Source organism: Stomoxys calcitrans, chromosome 3, assembly GCF_963082655.1.
Source record: "Stomoxys calcitrans chromosome 3, idStoCalc2.1, whole genome shotgun sequence".
In the NCBI taxonomy this organism is placed as follows: Eukaryota; Metazoa; Arthropoda; class Insecta; order Diptera; family Muscidae; genus Stomoxys; species Stomoxys calcitrans.
The window spans coordinates 16,740,360-16,753,101 of NC_081554.1; the positions used below are offsets into that span (position 1 = coordinate 16,740,360).

At 35.5% G+C, this 12,742-nt stretch overlaps 3 protein-coding genes across 6 annotated transcripts in view; 1 reads left to right on the top strand and 2 right to left on the bottom strand.

Moving 5' to 3' along the window:
• LOC106091855 (uncharacterized) overlaps window positions 1-3,103 on the bottom strand; it is an 18,211-nt gene extending 15,108 nt beyond the window's left edge. For 3 of the 4 annotated variants that reach the window (XM_013258540.2, XM_013258541.2, XM_013258537.2), the window contains exon 1: window positions 2,633-2,777. The gene's annotated coding sequence lies outside the window, so the exon portion shown is untranslated. Of the gene's footprint in view, window positions 1-2,632; window positions 2,778-3,010 lie in introns of those variants that run through there. The other variant, XM_013258539.2, reaches the window with a different exon arrangement.
• Window positions 3,104-4,618: 1,515 nt separating this feature from the next.
• On the top strand, window positions 4,619-6,372 carry LOC106091857 (DNA damage-regulated autophagy modulator protein 1). The gene is made up of 4 exons (XM_059365227.1): window positions 4,619-4,774; window positions 5,155-5,276; window positions 5,349-5,736; window positions 5,811-6,372. The coding sequence occupies exons 1-4, from the start codon at window positions 4,710-4,712 to the stop codon at window positions 5,977-5,979; spliced, it is 744 nt and encodes a 247-aa protein (XP_059221210.1). The 5' UTR covers window positions 4,619-4,709; the 3' UTR covers window positions 5,980-6,372.
• Window positions 6,373-7,092: 720 nt separating this feature from the next.
• On the bottom strand, window positions 7,093-11,560 carry LOC106091856 (protein FAM151B). Its single transcript, XM_013258542.2, has 5 exons — window positions 11,156-11,560; window positions 10,938-11,047; window positions 9,059-9,346; window positions 7,786-8,027; window positions 7,093-7,718 (listed from the first exon to the last, which is right to left on the bottom strand). The coding sequence occupies exons 2-5, from the start codon at window positions 10,975-10,977 to the stop codon at window positions 7,131-7,133; spliced, it is 1,158 nt and encodes a 385-aa protein (XP_013113996.2). The 5' UTR covers window positions 10,978-11,047; window positions 11,156-11,560; the 3' UTR covers window positions 7,093-7,130.
• Between the last annotated feature and the right edge of the window lie 1,182 nt (window positions 11,561-12,742).

Below are 12,742 nucleotides of genomic sequence, written 5' to 3' on the forward strand. Positions count from 1 at the left end.
ACGGACTGTCTTCTCAGTTCTCATGTGGACCACCTTCATCAGGAGACAAAGATCCTACATGGCAAATCACGCGGTTCTAGACAAAATTCATGCAGACACCGTAGCAGATGCGGTAAATAGCTACCAGGTGAATGTAGTTCTTGGCGAACGACCGCCTCCAGTTACACTTGAAAAAATTGACCTCCCCCCCTGCAAACCAGAGTAATTCTGGCTCAATTATGTTCCGGCGATACAGCCGCTTAAATTCCTACAGAGCAAGGATTGATGCAGACGTGCAAGATGTATGTCCGGATTGTGACCAGGGACCACACGACACGCATTACCTGTTTAACTGCCCTGCCAGACCCATTCGACTCAGACCCAGATCCCCCTGGACGCACCCCATCTTAATCGCAGAGTTCCTGGACCTGGACACTCAAAAGAATCAAACAGACGAAAGATAGAACATAACAGACTGCTACAGCAACAACAACAACATGGTGCGGTCATAGTCACCCTTGAATCCCATGGCAATCGATTGTACATACCGGATTGACCCGATGGAGTCCTTCATCGACAAGGGCTGACGCCTCAGTATACAACACACTACACACAAAAACAACATAATAGCCCCCACATTCTACTACTACAAAATATTTACGTCGTCAATCCCATGGCAGCCGGTTGTATGTACCGGATTCACCCGACGGAGTTCTTCATTGGCAAGGACTGCCGCCTCAATGTAAAACAACCCCACGTCAGCCGGTTGTTCGTACCGGATTGGCCCGATGGAGTCTTTTATCGGCAAGGGCTGTCGCCTCAGTGTACAACATACTGCTACAACAACAATAAAAACAACAAACTGCTACAACAACTACAAAATACGCTTAAAATGGTCCCTTTATGTCTCTATGCAACAAGTTTCCTCTGGTAGCGTGATGAAATATATGCCAATGGTGAACAATGGCGGCACATGATAGTGCCACATTTATTGGCAAATGGTGAAAAATTTAATTGGTGATAGTTACAATTATTTCAAAAAACAAATTCAATCCCGCCCCTCGACAACATGAGCAAATATACAAAACCAACAACGACGAGCACCCACAAATATTTGAAATATTTTAAACGTTTTAAATAGTTCATAAATGATAAGAAGAGAAAGATAGATAAGAGGTCATATTGCTTTGGTTGTTGCCAATAGCCAATAGTGGTGGTCTTTGGGTCGGTCACAAAGGAAAACAGTACAAAGAATTGCACAATGAGCATAATTTCATTCAAAAACCACAAACACTTCAATGCTATAGACAACCATACCACATATAGGTTTAGTTTCGTTTGTTAGTACAGATGTGTGTGGGGGCGTGATTGACAACTTAACTAATTGGTCTTATGGCCATTGCAACCATTGTTGCCATTTGTTGTTAATGGGATTTTCATAGAAAGAGAATGTATTGTAAATTTGGCCTCAATTACATCTACTATCTGATGGGGCTGAACTATTTCTCTTATTTGTAAGCTGGCTCTTACAAAATCATGCTTAAGTACCTTAATAGTATCCACATACGTTCTACAACTCCAAGGCGTCCGTTCAGCAATCTCGGAATGCACTTTTCACTTTAAAAGCGTTTTAAATTTCTACGTAAAATTCGATTTAATTTGGGTACCATATTGTTCATACTCCAGTTGACATCTCCATTGGGTATAAAGGGGCTCAAAATTCGTTTTCAATTCATTGAAAGTAGTGTACCTATTATCCTTTTGTTATCTTCTATCTTCTAACTTCCACAATAAGACACATCTGTCAAGGCCATAACCCCAATACTTCTTAGCATAATTTTATTGGGGCCACCACACAATGGCAACACTGTACACAAAAACAACAGCAAAACAAAATCTCTCAATGCAAGTGAAGGTAAGCAAAGATAAAGCTATTGCATGCATGTGCGTTTGAAGAGAGCAAGAGAAACCACAGCAACACATGTCGTCAAATCAGCGTTGCCGATTTGGGTTTTTTCTATCAAATTTGGTAGGATTTACTTTCAATTATAAGGATTTGTTCAGATGGATGGCCCATTTCGATTTTGGTATATTTTGAGCGAATAAACCCCCCCTATCCATAGCCGATAGAGACCAATATCACGAAAAAACAATTCTTTTGTTCAAAATCAGCTAAATTTGGATAAAATGTGGGAATCCAAAGTTCGGCGCGGCCAATCTTAACGCGTTTTTACTTGTTTTATATATTCTTTATGATTTTTACGTTATAATATATTGTATAATGTTAAATAAATAATTACTGTTACACGAAGACAAAGAGGATAATTTATCTGACAAAGATTGCCTGTATTTTGGAGTGGCAACGCTGTATCCAATGCCAAAAGAGTTAACCAAACATTTGCTCTCTCAGCGATTTGCCGGCATTATTATGGCCTCCCGCAAGCCCCAAAAACTCTCTTCTAACAATCATCTCAATCTCTCTCTCGCTTGCTAACTCACGGATTGCATTTCTATTGTTTTTGCCAAAAATGAATTGGCAGTATCATACACACACAAACACGCACATAGCCCATTGCAGATGTTTATCCCACGCACGTTGGCTGACTGACTGGCTCCATTGCATTCGTTGTCACTGCCGTCTGTGGCCACTTACCCTCTTACTCATGTATACACAAAGATAATTTCGTCGTTAATGGGATGGGTTCTTTAGAATCTTCTTTGGGGGGTTTTGACATTGAATTTAAATTTGTAGAACTATGAAAAACATACTACCGAGTGTTTCCTTTTTCTAATGCGTTTGACGTTAATAGCAAAAGTAATGTAATGCCTTTACATGCCTTGCACAAAACACAATTTTTGAGATATTTTTTTTTAGCTTCGTGCGGCTTGCAGCCTTTCACTTTTAATTAGCAGTCATTTTGCATTATTTTTGGCGATTTCTTTATGTCCTTGATATCTTTAACACGATTGAAATTAAAAGTGCTCTATTACTAACAAAAACAAATTGTTATTATTTAATTAATTTATTTACATTTTTATCACCACAAGCGAAACCAAAATTGCAGACTCCAGACTCCAACGCGTTTTGCAAATAAAAAAATTATCTTTTATCTAAATGTAAAACATATGATTCGCTAGCTTGCCGCATCAGTTCTGCAAGCGGGTTTACACTATGAAATCTGGACATTACTGCAGTGGCATTTATATGAGGTGCTTTCACTACCAATGTGCATAAAATGATAATGGGAAAAATACGTGTTTGTTGTTTGTAACTACAACAAAAATTTCCCTAAACATGTAACGTCATTTGCCGAAAACAAAAAGTCAAAAGGCCGCAAGAACATTGAATGCCGATAACCATATGTCACGTAAATGAGGAATGAATATAAAAAAGGCCGAAACAGAAACAGATAAGCACCTTGAATTTGTTTTTGAGAGTCGTGTTGTAAAAATGCAGTCCTGCCCACATGCAATTTAACGCCTTACAACTTTTTTTTGTTGAGCTATGTACTATGTACATGTACAGATATGAGCTTTAGCATACCCACCCGACTTTTACCTTTCCTTACTGGTTCTTGTCATTTTCCTCACTATAAGCAGAGTATTACTTTTCCGCCTATTTTTAGCCACCATTTCACCGACGTTTTTTTATATGAAGTTTGACAGCATTCAGTTTTAAGCTTTAAGCCTAGTACTGACTTCATTCACAGCGAAAATGCCTATTAAATTATTGCGAAATCCGACGGATTCTTTTCTTTGTCAGAACACAAACAAAAGTCAAACAACAACACATCAAAAAAAAACCACAGTATTGAAGCATATTTTATTCGTTTATTATTATTATTTATTTAATTACATTTGCAATTAAAATTGTTCGAAATTTATCCTGATGCAGAGACATGTCGCTACTATTTTGCTCACAGAACTCAGTACCACTTGTATGGAATGTGTCTTCGTCACCATTTTTTATAGTTAAAGTCAGTACTAGGTTTTATTGCAAAATCAATACAGATTTTTTTTTTTTAATTGTACTTAGCTGTCCGCACGACCTCACCTTATAAGTGCATCCTGGACAATGCCTTTAATCAAAATTCTGCAAATTTCTACTGGATGTTTTTTTCCCAGCAGAAATTTGCAGCATCGAACAGCTGTTTTATGAAGTTCATCTGTTTAATTGAATTAAATAGCAAAAGATAGTAAAGGCTCAAAGCGGATTTAATAATGTGGTCTCACGCGAACTTCTGTTAACAGTCGGCCAGGATTGACGGTGTTAAGATGACAGATTTGTTTTGCATTCTCTTTGTTGTTATCTTCTTTCTCGCATATTCTCTGCTCATGTAGCCACACGTATACGCACACTTAGACAAATTTCTTTGCAGTTGTTGGCAAAACGTCGATCAGCTTGATGACTATATGGCGGATTGCACCGTATGATTTGTGGTTGTTGTACAAATGAGTCTACATTTAATTGTTTCGCCATGATAAAGGCTGTTTTACTCTCCCGCAAATTTATTGGCAAATTTTAGTGGAAAAGTTCGCGAACATACCTATAATAAATCTAGCTTGCGGCCACTTTTTGGTTGATATGGCAACATCTTAGAAATAAAACCAAAACAAAACAAAGGAACAAATTAAAAGAATTAAATAATTAAATTAAAATTAAATATCAAATAAGTGCGGAAAGTTCATCAATTTAATTTTGGATTTACTGCTCAGCTGCAAAACCAAAAATGTCGAAAATCTATTTAATTCCAGTGTCTGTGTTCCTCATTTTTCAAGTTACTTTTCTGGCTACGTAAGTCACAAAATTTTGCCGTATTTTTTACGCATCGATACATGACTAAGGAGTAAGGGTTTATAACTTGGATGTTGGAGGTTTCTACATTTGTTAATGCGATCAATAATACTGAAAATGTTGTGGGCCTGGATGTGGATACAAAGAAACTTTAAAACAAGTTATAATGTGATACCTTTAGTGACAATACTAGGCAAGTTCCCTTGGGGAGCAAGGTCGTTCCGGACCAAGAACCCCCATCGCTGGGATAATGTTCAGTTGAATTTTTGTTTGTGGTCTTCCACGATACTGCAGCCCCATTTCTATTAATACGATAAGACTTTTTTTTTTGTTTCCTTAATCAGTTGTTATTTTTGCCTTCACTTTTTTACTTCGTCTAGATACATTGCAGCCGTCTTACAGGGCCATGTTGTGCCCACAATTCCCTATATTAGTGATGCTGCCACCTATTCGCCGGAGAGCTGTGTATTTGGACAAATGATGGATATAGGCAGTGCTCTGTGTGAGTATGCGACTTTTAGGTCGGTCTATTTGGATTCTGTGTTTATGTGACTCATTTCTTATCTTTCTATAGTGGGCATTACAATATACATACGCTATCGCCAGATCTTACAACTATTTGAGCATCATCCAGACTTGGGCACAAATATGTTACGCTATAATCGTATCGCTGTGTGGTTTGGTGTAGTCTCTTGTCTGGGCATAAGTATAGTGGGCAATTTCCAGGAGACCAATGTGCGTGTGGTGCATTATATAGGGGCATTTTTCTGTTTTGGCTTTGGCACCCTTTACTTTTGGATGCAGGCCTTAATCTCGTATATGGTATATCCCATAGCGGGCACTAAGCGCAATGCCCATATACGTTTGGGCATGTCGGTATGCTGTACCATTTTATTCATAATGCTGGCTGTGACAGGCTTATTGTCACATATATACTTTAAAGGCCAAAATCCAAGAAAGTGGTAAGTTTGGTTGGTTGGTTAATATGTCTATGGAAGTACAAGATTCATACAATAATTTTTCTTTTATTTTTAAGGTATCCCTCCGATGGAGGCTGGTATTTCCATGTTATAAGTTCCGTTTCGGAATGGGTGGTTGCTACTGTTTTTAGCTTTTACATACTTACATTCACGGATGAATTCCGTGATATCGACTTAGAACATCCTCCCTTGCGTTTAATTTCCTATTCGCTGACTTTGCAATAATTTAAAATTATTCCCAACTGCTGTTTTATTTTATCTTGTTTTTATACGTTTTTTCTTTTTTTATATATATTTTTCTTTAATATATTCCCTCTTATAGTTTAAGTTTATAACTCGGCATTTTTATAGATTTAAGGGCTTCCCGAAATTTGATATATAGACAACTTAAAGCTTTTGCGAGAGTAAAAGAAAATACTTAACCAAAAAAAAAACGAAAGGTGCTCAGCGGAGAGTTCAATAGTGTATGTATTTGAATTGTGTTTTTTTACTCAACTTTCCATTTCATTAAGTTGTTAAACATTTGTATTTTATTTTTTTTTTTTATTTTTAGTTATATAAGTTTAAGTTATTGCAATTTGTATAATACCCCATCTTTGATTTGAATAAAAATAACAACGATATCTGAAAATTAAAGAAAGAGTTCAATATTACAAAAAGGACCTTTAATGCCGAGTAGATATCGTTCTTGGAATGCTTCTTATATGGAGTAGCTGCAATTACAGTCACGGGCAGTCAGTCATATCAAGTTGTTGTTGTTGTAGTAGCAGTGTGTGGTACACTGAGGCGCCAGCCCTTGCCGATGAAAGAATCCATCGGGTCAATCCGGTACATACAACCGGCTGCCATGGGATTGAGCGATATCAAGTGTATGGTGTCAGTGAGGTCTGGGCGGCACTGAGTGCCTGTGATACTCGATATGACAAGACGAGTTATTGGCATCCTATGAACTGGAAGGAGCTTGCTCACCTTTAGAGCTGACGAGGATCGCTACCTTCACATACAACAACCACCCGTCGCCCATAGCAACCGATGAAATTTAGCACCCTCTGAAAAGCAGAGTAGTTGAGTCTCGACTACATTAAAACAGATACAACCGACTCAATTCGTATTCGGCTATAACAGATTTGTCCTCTAAAACTCCATTAAGGAGAAACGTGAAGGTTTATGTCAATGAGTGCTGTCCGATTCAAATTTTAGCACCTTTGTTTTATATACATATAACGAAACATAAAGTTTTACATGGTGCGGTTATAGTCACTACAAGTACAGCAACAACATAATCACCCTTGACAATTTTTTCTGCTATTTTCACCAGGATTCAAACTCTCCTATTAATCAGGCTACAAAATTTAACTTTTATTTATGTTCTTACATTACATAACATGCATATTTTCCATATACAAACTCAACATGTAAATTCCCGCACTTATGAGGCAAAAGTTCATTAGCGATGTTGACATACTGCCACCACCATCCTTTCCATCATCATTGTTGCTTGATAAATTCAATTTATTGGCCAAATCTTCGGGTACATCCAAATAGACTCGATGAAAGCCAAAGGAGAAAATCAATTGCCTTAATTTCTCAACATCCACATAGTCATTCTGGGATGACCACAGTGTAAGGGTGCTCTCATTGGTGGAATTTACCGATTTCACCAAGTTATGCAACGCATCTAGGCTATTTGCTGCTATGCCTGCTCTAACTGGAAATGTGATGGGTTGACCAGTGGCTGTAACATTATTTCGGTGAATGGCATCCAACATGTCATCTATTTGTTGTGGCGTGTATGAACCATTATTTTCACTCGAAAACCAACGGGTGGTCCAGCCTATGGAGAGAACAGCTTGGGGAAATAGTGAAGAGCCAGCAAAGAAACGATCTGGATCTACAGGTTTGGTAGTAATTTGATTTACAGGACCTCTTATGATATCGGCATTCAACCAAATGGGATAAGACATCTAAAAAGAATAAATAAAAAAGTTGAATGAGGATTGAAAGATATTAAAATGTTTCTCCTTTGCCTACCAATGGAACTTTCTGTTGCAGTGTTTCCAATGAGCCCTCAAACACCTCTATGGATTTAAAATCCAATTTTACTCCTTTCATTTTCTGAGTATGTGCATCATTGTAGGTCTTTATTTGTTCCAGAAAGGAGTCCAATGATATATCCGAAGTCTTTGCCGGTGGATGAGCCATGACAGGCATATCGGGACCTGTGCCATTAATTTTTCCCATAACAATATCGGCTTCAATCATGTCGATGTCACCTTTGGTAAATGTTGATAAAATAAAAAAGGTTTTAATTATGAAATATTAAAAAAATTACTAAAATTTGATATTGTGATTTAAAAGTGAATATGATAATAAAAGTAATAAATTTGCCATTATATCAAGGAAACCGGAAAGAAATTCGATTTTGTGGAAATTGCATTTCTGACATTTTTTTTCAATTAAATTTTTGTCCAAATTTTAATTTTATAAATTTTTTTTTTTGAAATTTTCCATATAATTGGTCAAAAGTTTTATTGATTTTCATAAAAAGTCAAACAATTTTTTTTTAATTTTCCAAAATTTCGTAAAAAAGTCAACATTTCGGAAAATTTTAATTTTTATTAAAAATTTTAGTGATTTTTTTTATTGGTTTCCATAAAAAATCAAACTACTTTTTTTTAATTTTATTTTTAGAAAAATTTTCATTGATTTTCATAAAAAAGTGAAATTTTGGAAAATTAGAATTTATGAATATTTTAGTTAAAGCTTTTTAATAGAAAATGGTCAAAATTTAATGTTTTATTTAACTTTAATATTATTGATATTTTTTATTATGTATTCAGAAATTGGTTTGAAGAAAATTTGCAAAATTGGGAATTTTTATTAAAAATTTTCTTAACATTTTTTATATATTTAATGTCAATATTTAATTTTTTAAAAAAAGAACCTGAAAATGAAAAAATTCGTGCGAGCCCGGTCGGGATTCGAACATGAGCACACGGAGCAAAGAAAAACTTTCTTAAAAAATCAAATTTTTAAGAAATTTTTGTTGGGTTGGTATTAATACAAAATTAATTTTTTTTTTGAAATCATTGCTAAGAATTTTACTTTTTTTCGATAAATTTTATCGACAAATAAATTTTTACAAAATTTGTGCAAATTATGTTTTCAAAATTTAGAAAATTGTTTTTAACATTCTATTTTCATAGATAATTTCATTGAATTTTTATGAAAATTTTATGGATATTTTATAAATTTTAGTTTCGCACATTAATTTTTTCTTTTGCAGCATTTCACCATTACTTACTATCGAGAGCTTCATTTAACAGTTGTTGGCTGTTGACAGCATGAGCCCAGGTCACAGCTGTCAAATTAGTTTTACCGTTATCCTTGTTTGCCATATTTCTGACATCAACAATATCCATGTGAGTATTACCGCTACTTTGCACTTTTTGCTCTGTTCGGGCCTTTAAACTAATAGGCCTTGGTTCTATGTTATAGACATAGTAGCGGGAATCTTGCAATAATTCCTCTTTGCTGTCATCAAGTGTGGAAATATTCAAAGAGGCGCCATTAAGAAATTGCACTGTTAGTACTGCGTAAGAGAGAGGGAGAGAGAGAGAGAAGAAATGTTAGTTTAATGAAGTAAAATTATTTCCTATTATTCAATTACTAGTCTGATGATTTTCTTTTGTTATTTAAATGGAACAGTAGTGGGTAAGGGACATGGGGTGAAAGAAAAATGTATCTTTTCTTTTCAAACCGCAAGTACAAAGAAAGCTAGTCAATTCGTAGAGATGTGTTGCTACCGGGTAAATACCCAACGCTTGGGTATTTTTTGGGTAAATGCCCAATAAATACCTTTTTTGGGTATTTTTAATTTTGACGATATCTTGGACTTAAAAATATTTTCCAAAAAATTTTTGATGATTTCGTATTGTTAATATGTATATAAACCTGATCTTCTGATCTAATAAAATCGGATTTTAGTTATAAATAGCCGTTATATAGACCGATCTCCAGACTTAAAGTCTTGAGGCAATAAATTGGTAATTTTTCATCCGATTTTGATCTGATGATTTGATCTGATTTGATTTGATTTGGCACAGTGATTTCTGGTAGACCTCTAACCATTTTTGTGAAGTATGGTTCAGATCGTACTACAATATATTTGGATATAGCTGCCCTTAGACCAACCGCCCGATCTCACGATATATGGTATTGGACCATAAAAGATTCATTAATTACCAGAATTCGAAAGAATTTGGCACAGTGTGTTCTGATAGATTCCTATTAAATACTGTCAAATGTGGTCTAGATCGGACCATATTTGAATATAGCTGCCATATAGACCGATTTCCGGATATATTGGGTTGCCCAAAAAGTAATTGCGGATTTTTCATATAGTCGGCGTTGACAAATTTTTTCACAACTTGTGACTCTGTAATTGCATTCTTTCTTCTGTCAGTTATCAGCTGTTACTTTTAGCTTGCTTTAGAAAAAAAGTGTAAAAAAAGTATATTTGATTAAAGTTCATTCTATGGTTTATTAAAAATGCATTTACTTTCTTTTAAAAAATCCGCAATTACTTTTTGGGCAACTCAATAGTATAATGAGACAATAAAAGAAGCATTTTTCTTCTTATTTCAGTGAAATTTGGCGCAGCGTGTTCTGGTACCCCTCTTAACCTTTTTGTTGAATATCGTCAAGTTCAGGCCATATTTGGATACAACTGCCATATAGACCGATCTCCTGATATAGAGTATTTAGCCCATAAAAGAAGCATTTTTCATCCGATTTGGATGAAATTTGAAACAGTGTGTTTTGAGGGCGCAATTCTTTTTCGATTTGGCTGAAATCTTACACAGTGACTTCTACTTCTACTAAGAGACACCGGGAAACGAACTCGACAAATACGATCCATGGTGGAGGGTATATACGATTCGGCCCGGCCGAACTTAGCCCGCTTTTGCTTGTTCATTCTTTACAAATTGTAAACATAGGCAATTTCAAGGGTAAATAAATGAGTTGAATAATGATTATTGTTAATTATGACTTAAATGTGACACAGACACAATACAGCAGGTACTGAGACAATAACAATAACAACAACAACAACAATGATTATCGCACATTCAATTGCACACACATTAAAAACTAGAAAACAACAAAAAAATGTACTTTACCCAAAATTAGTAAAAACTCAAATAAAACTTTATAGCGCATGGTAGGTTTATATGGTGCGGTAAGATTAGTGGCAACAATTTTATGGCTTGGCACTAATTTCAAATAAATACTTTTCAAAGGAGGATTAGGTTTGCAAAAGAAAAGAAGAAACACAAAAATTCATGCATTCAAGTCTACTTGCAAATCAAAATTGACTATTGATGGCAATCAAACTCACGTTTAGATTTTTTTTAACATAAGGTATAAGTCTTTGTTGAGCAATTATTTTAACCTTCTGAAATAACAGTTGACCCCGAAATATTAGTTAGATTTTTTAGCTACTGTTGTTAGAATCGCCGCCTGCACACTAATGATTATTTGTATGGTTTTCTGGTAAATAAAAACTTTTTTTTACAAATGCCGCTCAAATAAAGCAATTTACCGCATAGCAATAGAGTAAACGCTCTTAATTACTCGCACTCTCTTTGGAATTTAGAAATAGAATGGTTATTTGTTTGGTTATTGGGGCTTTATGCCAAGGTCGTTTTATAAAACAATGCAAAAGTTATCAGGATTATTATACACATGAAGTTATAAGCCATTTGTGAAAATATTTACTTTATTTGCTACAAATCTAATCTCTAGTATCTAAAGGGAAAAAAACATTTTTTTTAATATGGCTTAACTCTTAATGTTTGGTTACTTAACTTGAAAAACACCCAATGCAGGTGCATTGACTTTCTCTGCTTGTTGTTTTCTCTTTAAGTGTTCTCTCACAGCTAAGAGTGACCTGCGCATTCTTTTAATGGTAAAGCTAGCAGAGTTGCCAATTTGTTATTTTAGCAACGCTGTGGGATGTTCGACAAAATAATAAATTTAATTTTTTATTTAAAATTAATTTTTCTGAAATTTTATTTTTATGGTGCCAGTGATGCCAACGTTAAAGTATAAATAAATTTCCCCTGTTTCTTAGTGCAATGTTCATGTGAAATTTAGTGTTTAGCAAGTACATATGAATGTATGTATGCTGGCGGTAGATAGGTTTAGGACTATTTTCACTCATTCGTTCGGAGTCCAACTGGTAATAGTCTTTTGGCTACGAAGTCTGATCGAAGTCTTGCATCTGGTACAACGGGCGTTAGGAGCCCCTGGGACTTCGTTTGCAGCCTGACAAATTCAAACCCAAATCTCGGCTAGAGCTGTGCTTGTCATGGAGCAAGGCGGATTCAATGAATAAGGTTAAGCCAAACGATCAGCCGAACTACAATTTTTTTAATCTTTGGTAGTACTTGGCATTGAGGATGTGGATTTGCTCTCTTTTAAGTTTCAAGGCAGATTTAAAAAGGTGGTCCCACGCTTACAGCTGTTAACAGCCGGTCAGGTTTGACGGTATTAAGATGACAGATTTTCTTGCATTTAATTCCCTGTCGCATATACACACGCACACACATTTCTTTTTGTATGTTGGCAAAACGTCGATCAGCTTGATTACGAGATGGCGGACTGCACCATATGATTTGTGGTTGTTATACAAATGAGACCACCTTTAACGGTTTCACCATGGTTTACGACATTCTTATGTTTTGCAAGTGACCTAATCTTCTATTAGTGAAACATGGGATGATCCCTTTTTCGTTGATTGAGAGAACGTCCTGAAAGATGTTTGAATTACCTTTCATATCAATGCCATATAATCCCGATCGGTCTACGATTCCTACTCTACAACATATTGTTATGATCGGTTGACATGTTTTGAAGGTTTGTTGAGTGGTAGGTAGCTCTCCAGACTAAAGGCCCCAGCTTTATACCTATCATTTGAGTCTCA